General features: G+C 41.7%; 1 protein-coding gene across 3 annotated transcripts in view; it reads left to right on the forward strand.

Moving 5' to 3' along the window:
• Window positions 1-7,021: 7,021 nt before the first annotated feature.
• Window positions 7,022-24,427, forward strand: part of LOC122878294 (phosphodiesterase 4D interacting protein) — a 106,042-nt gene continuing 88,636 nt past the window's right edge. Inside the window, exons 1-3 of one of the 3 annotated variants that reach the window (XM_044200911.1) lie at window positions 7,022-7,167; window positions 19,451-19,503; window positions 22,990-23,057. In XM_044200911.1, coding sequence (XP_044056846.1) covers window positions 19,497-19,503; window positions 22,990-23,057 — 75 coding nt within the window. In that variant the 5' untranslated portion in view covers window positions 7,022-7,167; window positions 19,451-19,496. Of the gene's footprint in view, window positions 7,168-15,567; window positions 16,135-19,208; window positions 19,301-19,450; window positions 19,504-22,989; window positions 23,058-24,427 lie in introns of those variants that run through there. The other 2 variants (XM_044200910.1, XM_044200913.1) reach the window with 2 other exon arrangements.

Raw genomic sequence — 24,427 nt, forward strand, 5'->3', positions numbered from 1 at the left:
AATTATTATTTATCAAGTAGTGATCTGAGTTAAATTGATCAAAGTCAGACGTGTCTGTCAACGAACACCTGCCACACAAACACAAAAGTTTACCAGTTTCGAGTCTTGCTGCTCTAAAATGGAAAGAAACTTCAGTTCTTTAATGTAATTTTTTCTGTGATGAAATGATGCTTGTGTCTTTATCTCTGACATTTTTCTCCTCACACAGGCCGTGCTGCTCTGTGCGGCGGACTGAGCTTGAGTTTTTTCTAATGGGCTCCATACTGACCAGTTGGAGATGATTTGGGGAAACATGACACTGGGCTTGGATCAAATCAGCCGAATGCGGGCACATGTTACAGGTCTGGGCATGCATGTGGACGTCCAACAAGGGATACAGAAATGTGTGTGTGTGTGTGTGTGTGTGTGTGTGAGAAAGAGAGTATAAGAGCGGGATAGAGTTTATGCATGTGCCTTTTGATCAGCGCCTAAACTTGAGGCTATGAGGAATGTTTCTTTTTCTCCTTTGAAGGCAGTTTGAGTTTTCTGTAATAGTTTTGGTTCAGCTGGGGCCTATGTGTGTGTGTGTGTGTGTGTGTGTGTGTGTGTGTGTGTGTGTGTGTGTGTGTTCAGCTTGGTATAAATGGGGGCGAGCTCTGAAATGAATATCATTGTCACATCTCGTGCCAGAGCAAATTCCCCGTCCAGAATGAGCAATTTGGAGCCAACGCCTGCCGTGGAAAATCTGCCTTCAATTTTCCTCCACTGGTGGCTATGCATGCGCTCGCCCTATTCTCTCATTCACACACACACACACTGAGCAAACCAAAGGCCGAGCTCTCTCCCTCACACACACACACACACACACACACACACACACCAACTTGCAGATCTAGTTGGCCTGCAGCAAGTGGACCCCACAGTTTATTTTTTTCTCAATTATCCATTTAGTGTAAGTGGCAGGCGCCTGATGGGCTCCACGCCGAGAGGAAATGTTTGTATTGTCCCCATTTAACAATGGTGTTTAAACTAATACCTGATTAGCGAGAGTGAGTCACCGCTGAGAAATAGATTTTTGAGACAGCTGGCTCTGACGCTGCTCTGTTTCTTTGTTTTTCTAGTTCCAGTAATCGCCTCCTACCATCACAGTTTCTGCAGACACACTGAGGCTCTTTTCACTTTGATTAGCTATTGGAGTGCTTTTTTAGAGACACAACTTCCGTATCTGCACTCATAAATTCCGAGCAATGAGCCTTGGCTGGATTTTCCGTATGTACTAGACAGAGAGCCAGGTTGGAATATCTTTACTGAGCGTATGTGTGTGGACATGTAGTGGAATTAATGACGATTTGTGATTAGCATACAAAAATAAACTTTTTACAAATTATTTTATATATAGATGTTTTTTTTTTTGATAATTATGTTCTTACCTGGGACAGTAGCCAGGATTTTGGAAATACTGATGTCATGAGTCCAAATGAGTCTAAATTCACAGTGTGAAGCGCAACAGGCCATTCCTTATACTCTGATCTACTGCATGACCTGTCACCCACTTAGTAAACTACACTACTGTTCTCGTGGGACTGTCCTCCCAAGAAGAGCAGCATCAGTGCTGCCAGCACGAGCCCCAAAAACGACCCTCTGGTGGCCGTAGTAATTATGACGGAGCGAAGGAGGAAGTCGTTATCACAGAGCAACGAAGTCTGCATAGCGAGGAGGTCGGGCTGGATGGCTGGGTCAACAAAACGTCGGACGGTCAACGTTGTTTTTTTTAAGCACGACGACGATCGTTCCCTAACCATAACCACGTGTTTATTGTTGGCACCATGATGACGAAGGTCCCCTAAACCTTAACAAAGTACCCATTTGAACCCAAACCATGATCTTTCCCTAAATCTAACCGAGTAGTTTTTGTGCCTAATCCTGACCAAACCTTAACCATAGCGTTGTCACATCATCAAATCTGAATGACAAAATAAATTCAGACATAAGGTCCACTTTTGTTTCCAGAGCTTTGATCAAATCAAACCAGTTAGTTTGATTTTGATCAACTGAGGCAGCAGATGCACCGCGAACGAATAGAACCAAGTCAATTTCACAATGTAATGTTAGTTCAGGATTAGTGGTTTTGTGGTTTGGGTTTGAATTAATTTGAACAAATTACATGTTGGTTCTGATTCATTCAAACTTAAATGAACTTGAATACTTTATTTATTTATTCTAAAATTAGTCAAATTTACATGTATTGAGTCTTAAAGTATTTGAATCAACCAGTAGCATACCCACCATGTGTAGCTTTTTGTTGTAAACTCCTCCCAGGTTGCGAAAATCCCCAAAATCCCAGAAAAATGACAAGGACCTCAGTTACACCCTGTTCTTCCCGAATCGCCTATCTGGACTAGAATGGGTCCTTCATGTGATCCAGCCTGTGTCCATGCTCTGCTGCACAAGCACAGGACAGCACAGATGACTCCGGTACACACGCAGCGTGATAAACTAAACCGAGCCATGCAGCCATAAAAAGCTCTGATGCAGCAGTTTCCAAAATGTGTGTGTTCTGATCTTCTGTAATTACAAGTTTCTATGAAGAGACCAACTTGGCAGAGCAGAAAGTTGAATCTGAATTGAAAAAATGATACCAGCAACTTATCATCAAACTTCGTCCAAGTGTTTTTAGTTGGACGACCTGCTCCTCAGCTCGACAGTTTTAAATCTGAGGAATTTTGTTTTTCTTTTTCTTTTGACTCATCAGTCTGAACGGGCCTCGTGAAATCTTGCTGACGCCTCACTTCCCCCGAGGAACGACTCTTCTTCATCTTTATTGTCCCCTCTGCGCTCATTATGTGTGTTGTTGGACTATTGTGCTGTGGAGGATCTTTTCCTGCTGCCTGCCCTGCACACACATGAAATCTACAGAGACAGCAGGAATGATGGGAGTGGGAGAAAATGAGGTGGGGACGAAAGGGAAAGCAGAAATGAGAGAAAAACCTAGTGGTTCATCAAAACACAACTCTGACCTGCGGCCTACGGTTCATTTGAGGAGTTTGTCTTAGCTCATGGCTGTAACTGTAACTGCAGTTCATATTTATCCTGCAGAAACCACAGGTTTTTGTGTCATGGCTTTCTGCAACAGAGCTCCAGTTTCCACCCACTAATACTGCTAACAAACATTTTTAGGGAAATACCGTATGAGCGTGTTTCCTGTCCTACCCACAGTCCGATGAGAAGATCTGGATCATCATGTGCATCCAGAACAAAAAAAAAAGTCAGGGAAGCATTTAGCTTAGCTTAGGACAAAAACTGGAAGTACAGGAACTACTAGCGTCGCTTCATCAAAAGTTAAACAAGACTAGGCAAACACGCCTCCAGTTAGCATACTAACAACTACTAGATGTTCATACGGTATGCTGACTTTTAGCATGTAACACTGAGCTAAGGTTTAGCAAAGATTTCATCTGTAACACTAGCATTAACATGCTAACATTTAGAATGTAAATTTGATGCTGCATTCACGCTATCCTGGAAGAATGGGAAGTCACCAGTTAAACAGAAATTAAGTCTAAATTAGCTTATTTTTTCATCATGGTACATACTTGTAGCGGTTTGTTAACAAGTTAATACAAAATAAAAGCAGAACACCTTCTGTGCTGGCGGGCTGGCACAGAATAGAAAAACAAATAAACAGTGTAGCTCCTTTTTAATTAGCTTGTATTAGTGTTAATACTGGATTTCATTTAGATGTAATTCCCATGGAAAAATAGGAGCCTAGCTTAGCACAAAGACTGAAAGCATGACTTGGAAGCCTCTAGCTCCATAGAAAGGTAAATACGACTTGCATGTCATGTCAGCAGAATGGGAACATGTCCCGTTGTTAGGCCTTGGGAGCGCATTGTTCAGTCTAAGCCTTAATTAGCTGTTTTTCTAGTTGTGGCAGTTTGTGAACAAGTTTAAGCAGATACAAAGAAGCAGGAGCTATATAGCTTCTTTTTAAATTGCTGCGTCGATTGTATTAGTGTTCAGATTAGATTTTAGATCCCACTTGCATCGATGTCTTTGTCATGGTGACACCTGCCCTCCCTTTCCTCCTCCCCCATAATCCCTGTTTTCTCTCTCCACCAGATGCCCTCGAGATTCCCGGTCATGGTCAGTCACCATGGCCCAGCTCCCTCCAGCCCTCCGGACTGGTCATTCCCTGACTGAGCCACACCCGTTCCTCGTTTCCTCATTCAGCCCCGCAGTAAATACACCAGCCACTTTCCCCCTGTCCTCTGCGTGATCGTCAGTGCACTGCCACTGCGTTCCAACAATTCCTGTTCCTGTCTGCTTTAAAATAAGAATACATAAGGTGTTTTTTTTGGCCACTAATTGTTCCAGGTGGAAGACGCCAAGAGCGTGATAGTTTTCATGTGAACTGAATGTAGATTGTTAAGTGATTTGCTTAGTTACTTTGGAAATAGTTTGAGTCATGAGTTAGAAAAGTCCTTTCATTTTGAGTAGCATTTTATTTTGAGGGGAACTTTGTATACTTTCGAATTCGTCATCATTGAACCATCGCCATCACCATCATCACCAACATCGGTCACCTCCATCATTCAACAGTAACTCTACAAAGCGAATGCGTTGAATATGCTTAGCGTGGGGCTTGCAGCTATGTGGGTTAATTAATGGGATTTAGTTTTTAGACATGTGTAACATGTGTTTGTAATGGCGGACCCACCTGTTGGCAGGCAGGGTTGAGGTTGTGATAGATATCAGTGCCAGGCCGGGACGGCCGGGGTGTATCCTCCAGCGATGAAGGTTTTGATCGGCTCTGGCTGCAGGAATGAGATAATATTAACAGTCAGCTGAAATGTCCTGACTTCAGCCGGCACGTCACGCACAATTATGACAAATTCAAACAAACACAGCAGGAAACTGAAGAGAGGGCTGAGTATTTTCTACAACAGAGTAAGTAGTGCAAATATTCATAAACCTAACGTCACTCATCAACAAATCTACACACCCACAGGCAATACACACGTTTGATTCATGCAAGGACACACAAATTTCTATGGGAGAGGACTCACATAGACATACACATACCCATAGATTCCCCCCTTTAATAAACCCTTAAATAGCTTTAAAGTTTAGAACACTAATTCAACATGATGACAACCTCGCTTATATAGTCTGTAGCTGCCTGTTCACTTAATTTCGGCTATGTGATGATCATATTCGCCAAGAAATAGTTCCAACACATAACTCCCCTTAAATTTACAAATTGTTGTTCTAACATTTCTGTTTATGTACAGATTAAACAAAGATATATACGTTTGTGTTAATTAGTGAGCTGCAGAGGTGTTGGTAGGTGTATTTTTGGAACTTTTGACAGAGCCAGGCTAGCTGTTTCTCCCTGTTTCCTGTCTTTATGCTAAGCTAGGCTAACTACATCCTGACTCCAGCTCTGTCCTGAACACATAGACATGAGATTGATATCCATCAGAACATCTAACGCTCAGAAAGAAAGTAAATAAGTGTATTTCTCACTGATGAACTATTCCTTAACAGTGACAGTTCTTACTCTGTTTCTATTTTTCACTCTTACTTTCTCTCTCTCTGTAGACATTTCATTGTTTACATGCACAAAGTTGGTTCAAAAGTCAGAAGGGCCCATCGTGTCCATCTCATCAGGCTGTGTGTGTGTGTGTGTGTGTGTGTGTGTGTGTGTGTGTGTGTGTGTGTAGAGTGCATCTGGATCCATCATAAGTGCACTCTACTCAGTCTGCAGAGTGACTCCCACTCATACAGAGAAAACACATTGAGCCCACATGTATCCAGACTGGTCATCTCATGCACACAACTATTTGAGTAATTTCTGTACACACACACACACACACACACACACACACACACACACACACGCCACTTTGCATAAGGAAAAGTGACAATGGAGCAAGAATAACAAAGGGGTGTAGTTCAGTATTTGACCACCAGGGGACATAAAAGCAATGGTTGGCACAGGCCCACTTGCAGGAAGCAGATCTGCTGTGTGGAGGAACTGAGGAGTGAAGAAAAGCAACAGCAAACTGCAAAATGTGAAAAACCAATAGATGAGCACTGAATTTATACAGAGATTATTACGATCATGTCATCGTGTAGGTAGGAGAGAACAAAGTCACTCTGGAGGTTTTCTACTACATGAAATGTCGTGAAGTAAAAGTATAAATTTAGGCTAAAATGGAAATAGTCAACAAGTACAACAACCTCTAAATTGTAAACACTTTAATAAAGTGCCATCTCTCCATTTTTTTGATCAATACCCAGATTTTTCTGTTTTGTTTTGGATGTCAGAAGCTAAATATTTGCACATTTTGCAAGCAAGAAGTTTTCTTTTCCTTTTTTGGGGTTTGTCCAGAAGTTCAGAAACGCTAAGGTCAGGAATCGATCCAATTTTGAACATTATATTCATTTAATTCAGTGATATTTAATGTAATTTTGATCTTCTTGCACAACGGTCTAAAGGCAGTTTCAACATGTTTGTGGACAACTTCTGCAACCTTTCACCTTTAAAGACACCCACCATGGCTGCGTTTTGTGTAACTGTACAATGTAGGTCATTAAACCCACCACACAAACAACACCGAGGACATGACCTGTGTCCTACATGATTATTATTATCATTATTGTTTCTCCCCACCTTGTGTGACGCAGTTACCTGATCTGTTTACATGTGGATGGTGTCATCCCTCTCCTGCCCGGCTCTCCTCTTTAACACGCTTTATGATGAGCCCCTCACATGGTTGTGCGCCAAAATGAGTGCACGGGCCTCCCCTCCGCATCACGAGGCTTTTCGTTTGATGTTTGGGTGCACCGCTGGGAGGAGGGGGGGGGGAGAGAGCATCTGACGCGTGAAAATCCAGTCTGCAGTTTATTGGGTCGCGGAGGGGGGGGTCCCTTTCTGCTACCGACCAATGAGCTGAAACGGGAACATCGGCGGTGGCGCCTGAGCAGCAGCAGCATCTCTGCCCGCAGACTGAGGTAATAATCCGGGATGCTGGCGGAGGGATCCGGACTCTGGATGACTGATGGTTAATTAAAGGATGCCGGTGATCCGGGGATGTGCGTGGAGGATCCCGTCGACATGACTAGAAGATGGACAGGGGACAGCTGCTGCCACCGCGACACACAACACTAGTCCGGAACTGAGAGGTAATGATCGGATTCACTGCGTGCAGGACTGTCGCGCGTGATGTCAGTGGTTTCACATGTTGGTATGAATTAAGAGAGTGTGATAATAGCATTGCATGAAAACTACAAACTTTAAATGAAAGAATAATAACATAAATGTGAACAATTTGTTGCTTTTATTGCAGCAGGCCTACACAGCATGTACTCGCCCAATACGAGTTCACTGTAAACCAGGATCCAGTGTGTTGATGTGGTTGGTGGCTGACAGCTGTCTGATGGGTCTGACTGCTCTGAGCCAATAACTGTTTCCTGTTCAGTATTGCTTTATTGATTCCTGAGCTGTGTGACACCCACCAGGCCCAGAGTGTGTGAGGAGTTCTGCCTCGGAGGGGTTTTTGATGCATTAGCTATCTCAAGCAAGTTTCAAGTCTCTTCAAGTTGATTTTCAAACTGCAGTGAATGAACAGAGGTCGACGGCTACCTGGAAAACTTTGGGATATGTCGTAGCTAAATAGGCTAAAACGTGAAAAACACACACATGGTCCTTTAAATCCACATATTTGCATCATTCTGAGATTGAAAGTATTAAAATAAGATTGTATGCAAATCATCATTACAGTATGTTACTCGTGTTCTAACTAGGACAATAAGAGGCACAGCTGTGAATCAACATCATACAAACCATTCACAGATCATCAGATGCAGACAAGACAGGCAGACACAGTGGGGCCTCAGACCTTTTGGGCCTCCGTCCACACTGAGCCGGTGTTTTCCACACACAAAAGCTTTTCAACAATGTTATAGTGGATTCTGACTGAAAATGGCGACCTACTGTACGAGCCTGCTCAGACACTGCTGGGGTTGTGTTGCATGAAGAAGACGATATTTTGGTGATTATACACTAATGAAAACGTACTTATAAGTATTGTATTCCACTTCTGCCAATTGCTCCTCCTAAATGTTACTCACCGGACCTTTAAGACAATGCACAGGTGAAATAATGAAATACGATCCAGGAAGTCCAGTTTGAGTGACAGATCTGTGAATTTGAAGGCTTATCAGACGCAGAACACTGCAAACTATTTGATCTTTTGTTGCGATGATCGTGAGGTAAACAGTAGAAATACAGCGTTCACGTTGCAAAGTAATGTAGTAGGAATGTGCTCTTGCACTTATTTGATTGGCTACCGAAGTGTTTTGCCGGATGTGTCTCTCTGCATCCCATAATCAGTTATACGCATGTCAACTGTTTAATGGTCCATTCAGGCAAACCACATTATTTGACCTTGTTGTACATATTTGCCTTCATGGGATCATCGGTCACTGATTAACACGTCACATGAAATGGACCGTGCAGGATATTAACTTAATATCGCTCTCTTTCTGAGCTGGTGTGCGAGCAGAGCTTCGGTTTGCTGAACTCATGTGGGGCTCAGCCATGTCTGTGCTGGACTTCGACCTGCTTTATCCTCGAGCCAGCACTAACCAGGCTGGAAATATATAACCAGAATTCACGTTGGCATCTACTATATCTATCATATTTTCAGTCATCAGAGACAAGCAGATGCTATTTTCTGCTTGTGATTTCAAATCATAGGCAATAAAAGAATATTTCATGAGAGACGTAGTCTTCAGGCATGGCACATTGTGTTTTTATTCTGCTTGAAGAAAATACACAGCTTTTAACACTACTGCTGTTAGAGGCAGAAGTAATAAAGCAATTAAGTATATTTACTTCTGTATTTATTCCATTCATGTCTTTCTTCCTTTCTTTCCTTTCTCTGATCTGAAAATCCCCAAAACTGGAGCTACAAGGTTTTCACTGAAACTAAACTTACTACAATAGGTACTTTAGATGTTTACTATTAGTCATGTGCCTTAGCAGTGCTTGTCTGTTGTTTGCATGCTGCAATGAAAACTTTCAGAATGTCAACTTTTCATGAAATGAGAAAAAACAGCTTTGTTTTAAGCTTCCTGACAACACGTTGTTTTTAGACAATGTTGCAGTTTTTAGACGCTTTTTAAAGGTGAGATGTAAAAAAAAAAAAAAAACATTTACTTGTATTTTTCCACAGTGGTATTTCTGCTTTTACTGCAGTAAAGCATTTGAACACTCCACTGCTAAGAGCATATTGTTATTATTTGAGCCAACACATCACACTGAGTTATTGATTATTTGTGAAAGTGGTGTTTAGTAACATGAGCCTTGGATGGGGGTTGGCATGATGCTTATTAATAATAAATGTTTGGACTGTTGACTGGATTTTAGTCAAAACATTTGCAGGACAATACTAATGGCCACATGCTCACACCGAACCAAACAAAGCTCTGCAAATCACATCGGATGTGTTTGGGTGTAGCTTTTGCTGCAGATTTCGAAATTGAAATCATCGCGTTTCTGTTAGATTAGCTTTACACCAGCATGAGGTTTCCTGTCAGTCCAGGTCTCTCTGACAGGCTCTTGGCCTTGCAAACACACTGATACTCACTGACAGCTTGTACAGAACGGCCGAGGTAATTAGACATACACCTCTCCCAACAGAGGGAAGGTACACAGGCCCTGGATCTGATCTGGGAGCGTGAGGAGGTCTGTGGCTCCTTCTCTACAGAAAGACTCAGAAAAGAGCTTTAAATCTCGTGTTGAATACTGAATAACAAGTGGCTCCAGTCAAGATTATGTAAAAAAAAAAAAAAAAATTAAAAAAGCACCTGTGTGGCCTGAACCACAAAATGCAGCTGCAACAGAGGCCGTTTTTCCTCCATCACATGTATGTCAGATGTCGTAGATTTACTCCAATTACTCAGATGAGTTTCTGATGTCGGGTGCGGTTACTCAGATCTTTTCCACCACCAGGATCAAAACTTCTTGGTGAAATATAAAACTGAAATCACCCCGTCCAGAGAAAAGCTGGACTCCACAGACTCAACCCCTCATCCCCTGTTATCCTTTCTTATTAACTGATCAGAGAACAGCTGCGTTGGTAATTATGAGGGTGATCTCAGGATTTCTGGGTTTGGAAGTTTGAAAAGTTCAAACATTATTGGCAAATTGTACTGGTGATGCAGTGGGTGCCCATTCACCTCCCAGAGATCATAATGAACACTGAGATTTGAATTCCTAAAGAAAATAAAGTGATGATTATGGAGTTTAGCAGGCGTCAGGGGCAGTGCTGGCACAAGTTGCACGAAAAATGTAATCAATCACTCATTACTTATTTGTCACTGAATTTAGTAATCACATTATTTTACTAATTACTCAACAGCAAAAGTAATTAGTTACATTGCTTATTACATTACTTTTGTTACTCAGCCAAGCCCAGCTCCATCAAACGTTCTGAAGCTCCAAAGCTGCCAACGCCACACGTCACTTCTTCTGTATTTAACGTGTGTAGGAACAGAAAATGAGACGTTGAGGTTTAACAAGCAGCCACGTTTTGGAAGTTTTTACTGACCAGCTAGCTTCTGCACACAGCTCTCTAGAAGTCCAGTGCTCAGTGAAGCTCTGGGGTTCACAAAGCTCTGAACCGAACCAGGTGATTCCTAAATATAGGCTTACCTGTGGCTTGCTAGCCAGGAACAAGACACGACATGTAAATAAGACAGCTGATATCAACCCTGCATCTAACGCCTTGTAAGACAGCAAATAAGCTGAACCCCCAAATGTGGAAGCAACAGAGCGGTGAGTGTTGGGAGGCTGGCAGCTGTCTTTTGGTATTGAGGTGGCTGCAAAAAACGAATTCATTCCTTTTCATGTTAGGTTATTACATTTCTTGTTTCTGAAATCCTGGTTAACTTGAACTGCTTTCAGTTAGGTGCACATATATCACAGTGGAGCTCCGAACAGTGTAAACAGTGACAGTTTTCCGAATCTAAGTGAGCCACTTGCGTTGAATGCAGTTTTGTTTTTGTTTCTGGACACAGATTCGTGGACAAACTCCAGATTTAGCCTATTAAACAACTTCGTGTTGTCTTTGATAATGTCAACACGTGCTGTAGATTATATCCAGGCTCTGTAGATGTTGTAAACAATCACTGAAAATGATTTGGTATGCTGTATTCTGTACATTTGTGTATGTCTCAGGGCATGTGCATAATCACGTCACATTGCTGAAGTTGATGATTTCCTCTGGTGTGATTTGTTGATACTAGCTTGGCCTGCCAGCTGATGCCTCTACTTTCTGTTAGTGCGCTTTGTTGGCACTGATTGTTGTCTTTTCGTTGGTGAGGCTCAGTTGTAGTTCTGTGTTTTCCGACTACAGATAATTGTGTGATCTTGTGTCATTTTTACGCTTGCAGCTCCTGGTAGCAGAGTCTAGATTTACCTGTGTGTGAAGTGCAGCTTTATAGAATTTAGTCTGAAAGTAGAAGGTTCAGGTGATGGAGCTTGAGAGCATGATGGCGCTGTCACAGCTGCCTAAACAGAGAAGAAAAAGGAGGAAGCCAGTGAGGGAGGACACGGAAGGTGACATGGGAAGATGGAGAAAGAAGGAGGGAAGGGTGGAGGAAAGGTGTGAGCAGGATAATTACAGGTTGTGAGTTACTGAGTTACTCCCCCTCTTCTTCCTCATTTCACATCTGTTTTTTTCTTCTCTTACTGTAACTCCCTCCCTCCTTCGCTCAGTCAGGGAGCTGACGGGATAGCCTGTCACCACCTCAAAGTGAAATAACAACCTTCTAACATCACTCACCTTGGTGAACTTTGTGACGAACTCAGTGTGTCAGAACTTCAAGCATCAAGCGGCCGCGCCCAGCTCGACCGATTCTAAATCCTGCACGAACTGACCTGGTCTCATTGTTTGTGTCTGACCCGGTTCAGATCATTAGAATCTGTCTCAGGTTGTCTGATCACAACCAATCTGCTAAATATGAATATGGTAACTCATCCAAGATAATCTGATCACAAGTTTTCTTACTGAGACACTTTCATCATCTAATACTTACCCATTTGCACAGCAACAACAGAGTCAAAAATGTGACAAAAACTGAGAAACGTTCCTGTGGCAGAACGGCTGAATGATAATGTAACATTTAGAGTGAGCAGGTGTAAGCCATGATGGACACCAGTGAGGGATAAGATGCAATTAAAGTAAAGTAAAATGACGTAAAACAAAACAAAAAACATTAATGTGATGTTATAGTGGTAAAAATTTAGCAACGTTAATAAAATAAGAGTAGGGGAAATGAATCAAAGGCTCATGCGAGGAAGACAAGTCACCTCATCTCATTTACCTTTAAACTGTAACCTGGACCAGGCAAAAACAACATCGTAGAGATGATGTGTGCATTTATGAACATGTTGAGTGGAGAAACAAAACTAGATCACAAGTGAAGATGGATTATGAGACACTTACTGACATCATATGTGGATGCGATCTGTCTCAGACTAAATCTGCATTCAATACAAAAGAATACAAATAGGAATAGACTGTTGCAAGTCACCTTAAAAGGCTCAGGTTTGCAGACACAACACCAACTGTGACAGCTCTTAATTAGAGCACTACGTCCCAACCTTTTTTGGCTTGTGGCCATTTTACTCGCGACCTCTTGTCACAGGTTGCAGAAGTCTACGAGTTGCAAGCAGTTCAACCAAAAAGTGATGTTCCCTTCTCAGCTTGTTTCATCTGTTTACTTGAACTAGTTTAGTTTTTCCTGAAGAGGTAAAACTATCAAGTTTTTCTCAGATTAAAAAGTAAAAATTTGAGAAAAGTGAGCGAAAATAAACATTTTATGTAGCCGAAATCTGTTTTTCTTTTTCCCTCCTATTTTGTTAAACATCTCATGGTCCCTCACACTGACCCCCTTTGGGGGATCCTATCTCCCAGGTTGTGAACCACTGTCTTAGACTACAAACCCAAGATACAGAAAGTTAAAAACACAATAATAAACATCCAAGACTCCAAGTGAACTGAGCAGTAAATCAGAGAGTGAAGGGTTGTTGTTTTGACTGATTGCATAACGTGTTTGGTTCAGCGCGGGGGAAACCTCCCAGTCCGACCTCTGATGGTCTGTCTCCTCCCCTGCTCAGACCTGCAGTGAGCCGTCTGTATGTGTGGTATGCAAGGATACCTCTGCTCTGGTCGAAAGAGAGAAAGGCTAGAGAAAGGGAGGTAGAGAGAGAGATTCCTTGAATTTTAACCCAAGCCAACAGTCCATGTATGTGTTTGTGCAGACTCCAGGTTACGCAGTCCTGAATCTGGAATGAATCTTGCAAAAGCTTAACTCCCCCACGCTGCAGGTGTTTGTGTTCAGTCTTTGCAAGTTTTACAGCTCATTCACACGTACAGATTCAAAAGTAGCAGGCTGTCTCTTGTCTCTCACGAGTCTGTATCTTTCAGGCGTGTTTAAGTGTTGAGCACAACTTACATTCTCAGCTCAGACTGGGCAGTTATTATCTGACGTTGCCACTGTACACGATGCAGTAGTCCATTTCTGAAAAGGATCAGTTTCCACCCATCGTTTTTCTTCTTCATGTCCTGGTAGCTCATTTATGTTATATTGTAGTGAGTTGGGAAGCCGTTGACCATTATGATCAGTTTTGTCTCCATTTTGTTTAAAGCGTCTTTACATGAAAATCAAAAAGAGACTATTGGCTGTCGCTCCCACGCATCGAAGGACGTCACGTTGAAACTCCCCCATGTCACGCTGCTGGGGGCCTTTTTAGTCACTGAGTGGTCTGAAGACAAACAGTGAGCAGTCTTTGTGTTTGTTATATTTATTTATTCAAACGCTTTTATTCTTTCTGTATCTGTGACGCACTTTGTAAACCTGGTTTTGAAAACTACAAATTATTTGAAAGCTGTAAAAAAAAAACAGCTTTCTATTAATGACTTGGTGTCAAGTAGTAGATATGCAAATAGTTATAAATCAGCAGAAATTTTAGATTGTGACATGTAGTAGTAAATAGTAAATGAAAGTGATAAATAATGGCTCATAATTTCCATCCAATTATACTTTGCCTTTTTTTTCCTCAAGTGTTAAAGCTGAAGTAGGCAATATTATTTCGTTGTAATCTCAGGCTCTGGAAGGGACGAACTAAGACACGCAGAAACCGGATGACCCATGTTTGTACAGAGTCTCTGTGATTGGCTAGTTAGCTAAGCCTGATTGGTTGTTTGATTCAGACGGGGTCCAGTTTAAAAAAAAAAACTAAATGCAAAGGGGCGGGCGTCCGCAGACTAATAATATTAGTGACATGCAATGGTCAAAATGAGGTATTTCAACTGAAATTGTAATGAAATAATATCGCCTACTTCAGCTTTAAGCTGCTGTTAAGGAAACTCAACAGTTCCTACAGATGTTTCACAATAAAAGCCTTCCAGGGAATTGAAGGGAGTGTGTACCCTGAACAGCCGGAAGTGTTTTAATTTGAAACAGATTCTGGAACAGAAGCCATTTAAAATGGGAAATGGCAGAAGGTCAGAATCAGGCTTCTTACCGGTAAATCCACTTTGCACTTATTTTAATTTTATACTTATATCCACTTGGTATTTAATTTATCTTGCATGTATTATAGTGTATTATATTTAGATTTGATTAGTACTTCTATCCCTGTGTGCACTGACGTGATGGTGAGCAGCTGTAACGAAAGAGTTTCCCCTCGGGGATCAATAAAGTATTTCTGATTCTGATTACTATAATATGATTAAAAACACTCATATTAGAAGAGGCCAGTCTGTAGTTCTGTTTCTCTTTTCAGTTGAAGTAAATAAAGGCACTATTTGATCATTTATAGTAACGACTTAACGTACCCAGAAGCACCAGCAAGGTCTTTTAGGTTCAAACAAACAAAAAAACCCAATTCAAAACAGGATTTTTTTCCAGAACGTGCACAGAAACGCGCACTCCACAAGACCACACCCTCCTGTTTGGAGAAGCACTGAGGAGGAATTTCGTGGACGTTGATCCAGACCTCTGCTGCTGACTCCGGGCCGCCGCTGTCTGTCTTTGATCCTGAACTCCCTGCACCAGCCTGAATGTGCTGCTTGTCTGTTTGAATCCAGTCAGTACAGATCCGCTGTCTTTTGAACTGCTTTTCTAAGAGCGTGATAATAGACCAATGTGGTTTTATCAGAAAGATCCTCAGTCATCTGTGTGTGTGTGTGTGTGTGTGTGTGTGTGTGTGTGTGTGTGTGTGTGTGTGTGTGTGTGTGTGCGTGCGTGACCAGCAGGCAGAAATGTAAAGCAGCTCAAAGTGTGTTTTGTGTTGGAGGAGATTAGTGTCTGGATTCATACCTTGTTTTACCTGCTGGAAGCCTGCTCCAACATGTCAAACACACCTGCAGGGGGAGGAGAGGATGCATAAACACACACACACACACACACACACATATATATATATGGGTGCCCTTCTTGTGCCCCACCCTGCCTTCAAAAAATACCGGAGGCAAAAAGTCAATTGACAGTTTAGTGACTGTTTTACAAGCAATGGCAAGAAGACGTTGGTGTGGTTTGTACACATGCTGACACATACTCACACACACGCTCACTCACACACACACACACACACACACACGCACACCTAGTGAAGCGTCTGTTTTGGAGCATGCTGAAACAGATCACTCTTTCATGCTGAACCAGGCAGTTTGTGTACCTTTGCTCCCCACTGGTGTTTACCTCCTCTCTCTGCTGCTGCCACGTCGAATGACTGCCTGGGTGCTTGGCTCGCTCCTCCGGGAGCCTCGCGGCCAAACAGCCTGACTGTGGTCACTCTGCTCCGGGTCTGAGGAGTCAGAAACAACTGGCTGGAAGATTCCTACCAGCTCACAACTCTCCCTTTTTAGGCTGGTATTTTGGCCGGGTCTGACTGTCTGGAGCTCTACAGCAGTTGGAAGATAATCGGATGTGTTCAGGTCTGTGAAGGACTGAGGACCCTGACTCACCTGAGGGTTGAGGAGAGACTGGAAGAGCGGCTCTGGAGCTACTGAAGTGTATTTGTGTTTTTTTTAATTTATGCAGCTGAAAGATGAGTGGATATCTTTATAGAGGAAGGTAAGGCTTTTTGGAGGATAACAGCTCTTGTAATGAGTCATTTTGGTGTGTGCGTGGTTTGTGAACTGTAGTTTTCTGTGTGCCTGTGTATGCATGTGTGGGTGTGCATTCATGAATGTAATGTGAATAGAAAAGCCTCTCCTCTGCAGTGAATGCAGATAAATAAAGTCTTCTTTACCTTACAATGAAAAGAGGACCTTTGTGCCAGTGTTACATAATGAGGTCTCCCACGTGTGGTGTTCCTGGATGATGGGCAGCTATTGGCTGAGCTAATTTCAGTCATTTCAAAGCAAACGCTTGAATTATTATCTGTGTTCATTTTAACCTCTTCATGCCTGCCAGACACAACAGTGGGTCCGTTATGCATGTTGTCAAAGCTACAGAACTTTTAGTTTGTTTAATATGTTTAATATTAGTATTGATAAATGTGTTTTAACTCCTTAACATACAGTTTCCCGCTTTTGTTTCCTCTTAAGTAGGTTTAGGGTTCATCTTATTCCACACTGCCAGGCAGTATCGGATATGTTGTGTATCATCTAATTACATCTCTTCACTGAAGCTATATGATGTTTACACTGAGTGAAATATGCTATTCTAGATGTCTTGTCATTTGGAAAAATTTAATTTATACACATTTACAGGTCCCGCATGACATATTCGGTATCTTTGGAAACTTTAGGATCTGCACCACAATATGAAATAAACTTATGTGGGTTTATGTTTATGTGGAGTTAAAATGATGTACCAAACATCGAGAATATTTCCTTTGGATGTAAAGTTGCAGCTGTTTAAAACGTGACGTATTGAGTATCATATAGCTAGGACAGGACAATACTGACAACATTTGTGACTGAATACTTCAATATCAACATGTGGATGTTATCAGGACTTCAATTCGCGATTGTTTGCATTATTAATACTTTTTTTTTGCATTAATTGATCATTACAAATGGCCATCACAAGTTTTCCAGAGCTCAAACTGATGTACTGTAACAGTTGGCTGTTGAGAGCCAACTGGTGATCATCTGTGGTCGACCGTCACTTGCAATGTTTAGTTTAACTGGCCCATATCAGCGGCTATTCAGATAACTGAGCATTTTTAAGTTTTTTTGAGCATTTTGTTCTTTATTGAGAGTCACCAGTAGAGAGATGACAGGAAACAATGGGAGAGAGATGGGGGGCAACATGAAACAGAGGTCCCTGGCAGGAAGCGAATGGGGGACGCTGCAGTTCATGTTCTTTACCCCTGGTCCACCAGGACAGGGCAGTCAGTGAGACAGAGCAGTCTGATTGGCTGTCAGTGATTTTACCCGTTTAATATGTATCGTCTTCGCCTTTTCTTCTTCCAAAATCAAAAGACCCCCAATGTCAGTGCAATGGAAGCAAAACTCTGCAGTGCTTTTTATTAGACATGTTTTTGATTTGTATCCGAGCACATGCTGAAACTGTTGCTGGTGTGAAAATGGTTGGCTAGTTTGTGTGTTTGTTATTCCATGATCCTTTTTGGATCAGGTGCATAGACAATCGATCAGTTATGTGTTCAAGTGCAGTTTTACCAGCTACGACATGCAGCTACGCATCATTCGGTCTGTGTTGGCACTAGTTGTTTGAAGTTGGCTTGTCGGAGTCAACATTGCTTATTCTTTATGGCAAACAGTTGAAAAACCTGAAGGCGTGCAGTTTACAGAATCAAGCAAATCTTTCTGAAGATATAACCGCTCAGTATTTTTACTTGATTAATAACACGTCACTGATTAAATTCCAAATCAACTAATCACCTGATCTAGATATACTTTCAGAATAACTTAGGGATGACCTTTAGTGCTGTCTGAAGATATTTAATAAAAGAAAATCTATTCACACCACCAATAATAAATTGATTTATCACCCATAGCTACTACATACAGTTTCAATGAAGTGCTGGAACGATTAAACATACCGTGTCGTGGAATGTGCCATAAAATGCACTTTAATGGGACATTTAAGGGGAAAATCAGGGTCCAAGAGGTTAGCTTCTTTCTGCTGAAGGGTTTGAATTTCATGGGAGTTATGTTAAGTGTCCTGTCAGAAACCCCAGCCTCCTGAAGGTCAGGGGTGTGTTGCAAGCGTTAGTTGCATTAGCTTGTTGAAACATTAGTTAACAGGGAGCTGATTTGCAGAGGTTTGATGACGGGTAACCACACACGAGAGCACAAACAACTTGAGGCTGTTGATCAGAGTTCTGTCGGTCTGCTGCCTCACAGCTGCTGCGGCCTTTACTGTTGTCTACTCAGCTTCTGTTGTCACACAGGACACATTTACTCACATCTCCTGCAGTCCCCTGCTGCTCCAGCTGTCATCACCAAGTCTCATTTGTTCAGGCCAGCATGGAGGTCGTTGTTGACTAGCACACACACACACACTCACACACCTAGGTGGTCAAAATGTTGTTAAAAAGGTGAATATACTCTGCACTGAAAGCCTTTGATTCCTGTGTTATTCAGAGACAATGAGTTGGAGCTCATTACATTCTCACCCTGGTGTGTAGCTCCCTCATCTGCCTGATCTTCTCTTTAGTTAATAAAAGAAGTCTTTAAAGCCTCTGCTTTACTTCATCTTGCTCATTGATTATTCATGAAAGACTCAGAGGACGTGCTAATGGGGAGAAAATCCAGCCCACGTTCCTCTGATCCTAAAAAAACCTCCTTATTGACCAACTTTAAGCCACGTTGAGACAGTGTTACAGTGAAGCAGTCCTTTTTTACTCTTAGGTAAGAATATATTACAGAAAAACCACAAACCTTCACTTTACCAACCAATGAAGTCTTTTCATTAGGTAATCTAACAATTAATGTAACTCTGTAAGTTATAAATACTCTCAGGAAGCCCCTGAGGGTTTCATTTGTTAATAAAGTCTTGACCAGTTGGTGGAAGGATTTCATGGATTCTTCAACTCTCCGTCTTTGTTTACTGTTTCTCAGCTGGTGAGTGATGGCTGTGTGACTTAAAGCATGCGCTGACTCACTTTCCACCACCAGTGTGTGACTGCGCCTGCTGTCTCTGACATGTCAGTGGGAAGCTCCCCCCCCCCTTCAGCTCTGCTCACCCAGGAGTATTTTTGACCCTCTGTGCTTTTGAGAATTTACCACATTTTCAGTGACATGTGAAGCTGACAGGACACCAGCAGGTAGGGTATAGGTGGAAAAATTATTAATTGCAATAAATCATGAAAAACAGGTTTCAGTGCAGGGGGAAGGAGCAGTATGTGGCTGCTGGTGAAGACACGTGGGACTGCTGAGTCTGAGGGAACTGGGCTGATAGTTGTCTCTTGTTTCAGGCACTGTGGTGCAGATAAACGGGCCAGGCCAAAGAGCATCGGACCCATGATGGGTAAGTAAATATCCTAAATATATTTAATACGCTGATAGATGCTTCACTCTATTTTCAATAGGGTTTTCAAATTCTATGATCTCTAATCAAGGCATTCTCTGTCTCATTTGTCATACTAATTTTGACTTAACAGGTTTATTTTTCCAGAAAAAACTAAACACCTCATTACAGTTTTACCCCCCTCGGCCTGATACGAGCTGCTGTGTTGACTACTTAGCTATTGGTAGGAGCAACAGTCTGTCGCCACTATGAGTCTAGGAATGACTGAGTGTGTTGGTAACAGCCACCACCCCTTTAACACTGTAGGTGTGTGTGATCTCGTACTTCACATTTTGGGTGTTTGACGACTTTTGCTTCATTTAGACAGCGCAGCAGAGAAAATGGGTCTTGATCTGATTTTTTTGGTAAAGCTTAGTTTTACAGGTTCTGTAATTGCCTTGTAATTTCCCAGGACGTTTCCTTGAAAGACCTATGTAATTTGGTACTAATAACAGAAAAAATAGAGAATATTTGGAGACAGTACCTACTGATCTATTTACTAACTACTCGGTACTAACTACTCATCTGTGAGTTTAAGAAAGAACCAAGAAATTATAAAGTAGTTACATTGTTATTTGGAGTTTATGTTGATTTCCTTAAAAAAACTGCAAAAACTCTTGATGACTGTAAAAACTGACAGCTTGATTTGAAAGTAAATGTTAATATTTTATTGGAAAAGCACCTTGTTTCTTGTTCATCTACCCTCTACGGGTTGCACTGGCAATTCATTGGAATTAATTGATTGACGGTGAACCAAGTGAGCACTTTCCCATTAATTTTAGTTTTAGAATTTACAGTCACATATCAGTTTTTAATGATCACAGAGAATCAGATGTTTTGAATTGTGATTTGGGCCATTGTCACCCGATACATTACGAATTGTTCAACATTTTGGAAAATATGCTGTTTCCGAGATGAGAAGATCAATATCAATCTCACATCTGTGTTGAGTCAGGATGTGGTTAGCCTAGCTTAGCATAAAGACTAAAAATACACCTACCAAGATCTCTAAAGCTCACTAATGAACATGTCTTGCTTGTTTAACCTGTACACAAACATGATATTAAGCTATTCTATTCTATTAAGCTAGACATTCAGGTGTGGTTTAGTTGGGATTAGGGTTTGGACAAAGGGAACACGTCATTGAGGGTCCTCACAAGTACAGTAACACAACATATGTATGTGTGTGTGTTTGCATAGTTGTACTAGTGCGTCATTCATATCAGCGTTGTGTAATATTTTGCACCCTGGCCTGCTCCAGGCGCTGCAGCAGTTAACATCTCAGGCCTTGCTTCAGAATACCGTCTAACTTTCTGTTACAAAGCAGCATTTTAATAATATTTAATGTGCTGCAATTTTAAGGAACCGTCAGAAATCTGTGCTCTGCCAAAGACGTCTTGATTACACCCCTCGGGATCTGGCACTCCACCACCCCCACCCCTATTCTACTGCGAACCAATTGGCCCCGCTTTTGAAGGAATAAAACACGAACTATTGTACAAATCCCTCCTGTGTGGACTTTTCTGGGAACGCTCCTGGCCTTTTAGAGAGGATAAGTTTGGCTTTGAGACGTCTTAAGGCCTCTGGAAGTGTTTCAGCTGGACCCAAATACACCATGTCGGTTCTGCATGTGTGTGTGTGTGGACACGGCCCATATATCCAGGTTTAATGGGGTTATAATGAGGCAAGTGTTGATCAGGACGTCTCAGAGATGCTGCTCAGTAAGCCCAGAGGTAACAGTCGCAGTAACAGTGGAACATTTTTAATGTAGGTAGTCAGGATTTACGAGGATTTTTAAACAGTGTGGTTTACAGATGAAATGCATTTATTTGCATTAAAGTCTACTAGACAAACCCGTTCTTTGTGTGCTTTTCTGAAAATGCTGCTGATCTTCCACTGAAAAAAATAAAATGTTGACAAAACATTTTCTACTCGAGGTTCACTTATGTGCTTGCTCTGCACGGTCTCCATCAGCAAAAGAAGTTTCGAATGACTTGTCAAGCTCCATTCATTAGCCAGAATGGACTAGAAGTCCTAAAAGTGCTCAAAAGTTGACTGGAGATTGGTTTGTCAGCTGCTGTTTTTGAGGTCAAGAATTAACTGTCAAGCTCAATATGAATTTGGTTTTGAAACATGTCAAGACTTAAATATGTAGTTGTCAGCTGTTAACAGAATATGTTACTGAATCCATTGCATCAGGCTATCTGCATCAGGCTTTTTTTGAAAATGTTAGGGATTTGTAGCCCTTTTCCACTGGAAGAACTTAATGAAACGTAACGCGTAGCCATTGTTACTGGTTGGTCAAGCCATTGTGTTGTCACATCAGAACAAGGATAGAATAGCTACAACGAACACAACAGTGACCTCCATTTTGCTATTTTCTGTATCCTAATTGCTAATGTACCCCTCACTTCTAATAATGCTATTTTTGTCCATCCCACATTTACAATTTCATTGTGATTTACTCATTAAACAGTGTCAAATCCAGATGAGAAGAGTTCTAAACTGATGAAAATATTGATTTGTTCTTCTACAGTATGTTGCTACCATGTGCTCACAGCGTTTGCCTCTCAGGCTGCATACCGGCTGCCCGAATAACCTGATCGGTTGAGTTTGTTGGGTGTTGCCTGACAGGAAGATCTGCAGACACTTCTTTGGTCTGACAAAAAACACTTCCACCTTCATCCTAATGTGTTATTTGCTAGATTGATATAGTTGGTTGAGGAACGCCTGACTTTATTGTGCTTGAGACCGAACCTACATGCATGTCTGCATCGCTGAGGACAACCAGTCGTTTAAGACAAAGAACAATGGAGAGCACTTGTTGGACAAACCAAGATGTCCAGGCTCTCATTAGTATTTGTGGACACGAAAACATTCAGATGGAGCTGAATGGTGGAACACGAGATTTCTCAGGCAGAAATGGTGATGCAACACGCAGCCAAAAGACGAAATAAGATCACAATGAGCACAGTGGAGCAAAGCGAAAAACTGCGCTCTGAAAAGTGACACAAGAGGACCTGGACGTTCTGTTGTTGGTGTATAAACTTGTATCTCATGTTCATGGAAACTTAAAAGAAACTGAATAACAATGTTTTTCCATTGTTGTCTGTCCCACAGTCACTGACGTCACTCTCCTACCAAACAGCTTGTAAAAATGACGGTTCTGCTGTTGCCTTTTAAATGACTTATATCTGAAAAACCCTAGTTTGGAAAATACAGTGGAAACAAGGAATAACCTAAATAAAGCTAAAGCCCCACAGGGTTCTTCAACATCCAGGCCATGGGAAGCCCCAAGTTACAGGTTGTTAAGTTTCTGCAGTGGAAAAGGTTGAGAAAGATGGTCTCAATGACCACTTGGTCTTTCGTCATTACTCTCCCACACCTATTTTCTGTATAAAGAAAAATTGTGTTCTATTCTATTTATTTATTTTTCTATCTGTGCAGATTTCTCGTGTGATGAGACAGATAAAGGCCCACCGGTACAGATGCACAGCCTGAGGGAGTTTGAACAGGTAAGAACATGTGCTCTGATACAAGATGTGTTCTCACCTTGAGACTCACATGATACGTGCTGTATGAGAAAGTTTAAGAGTTTGATGCTGCAGTTGTGCTGAGAAGACGAGCTGGCTAAATATAAACTGATCTGCAAGTGCTGCTGAAAATGAGGCTCCACTAATGTTAGCATAGCGCTGTGCTTCAGATGTGTCCAGGCTTGTCTCTGCTCTGCGGTAATGACTATGTAGGTGTGTTTGGGAAAGATGATGTGGCAACTGAAACTCTGCATGAGTCAAAGACTTTCCTCCTGTCCTTCTGTCTCTTATACATGCTGTAATACTGTTTCTCTCATTATGTACACACTTAGATGGATAATAAGGATATTGCAACGTCAGGTTTTTATTCTTTTGCCCCTCGTCCTGATCCAGGTCATTAAAAATCAAGTATCTGCCAATACCAAATCCCTATCTGATATCTGTATTTCCCAACATAATACAGCTGCACAGTGCACATTAAGGGATCTATATTAAAATGTAAATACGTGTTTTACAGCTGAAGAGCTCTGCATTCACCTTTAGTGATGATGTCTTATTATAATTTATATAATGACTGGAGGTGTGGATCTGTTGTGCCATGAAGCTTTGGAAAGGATTTAGACGGCCGCTCTTCATCATGGTTACCGAGTTCAGATGCAGTTTTCCACCAATAGCAACTTTAGAGCTGTGGTGCACCTGAGAAATATGAGAAATTAATTTGATTTAAATCCAAAGCGTCTCTGGTCAAATTCCAGTACTTGTTTTCAGCCGATACAATCAACTGAAACTGCTGATTGTAGTTCGATGTGTTCGTGCTGCTGGCATTGCTGCATGTTAAGAATTGAGTTCAGTGTTTTAATGCAGTGTTTCTGACAGCTGGAGGACCCAGGGTGCAACGGGTCACGATAAACAAAGGATAGGAGAAGGATCAGCCTTCATGTGGCTGCTGCTGATCACATTAAAAAAGGCTTTCATCGCTCTCAGTATCCTGTGGACGAATCACTACCAGACAAATGTCAAAACATCTTTTTGTCTTCATGCTGTCCTTCCATCCACACTGGTGTTATGACAAATTCCGTTGCCCCTTTGATTTGTTTGCCCCCTTACTCACAACCCTAATTGGATAGTGCGAAACACTTTCTAACTGGGAAACAGAATTCGACACATGGCATTTTGCCACCACAGAAAAACATGGACAATGTAGCTTTTCCGAGACGCTCTTCCAGGTGGATTCATTTAACACCAACGTACTACTGACAACCTACTGTTGTACATGTCAACCTTTCAGAAACATGGCTGACATACTCATTCAAGCTGTTGTTACTGACATGTTCTTCTGTTTCTGGTTTTTG

The sequence above is a fragment of the Siniperca chuatsi genome, linkage group LG6 (assembly GCF_020085105.1).
Source record: "Siniperca chuatsi isolate FFG_IHB_CAS linkage group LG6, ASM2008510v1, whole genome shotgun sequence".
Classification (NCBI taxonomy): domain Eukaryota; kingdom Metazoa; phylum Chordata; class Actinopteri; order Centrarchiformes; family Sinipercidae; genus Siniperca; species Siniperca chuatsi.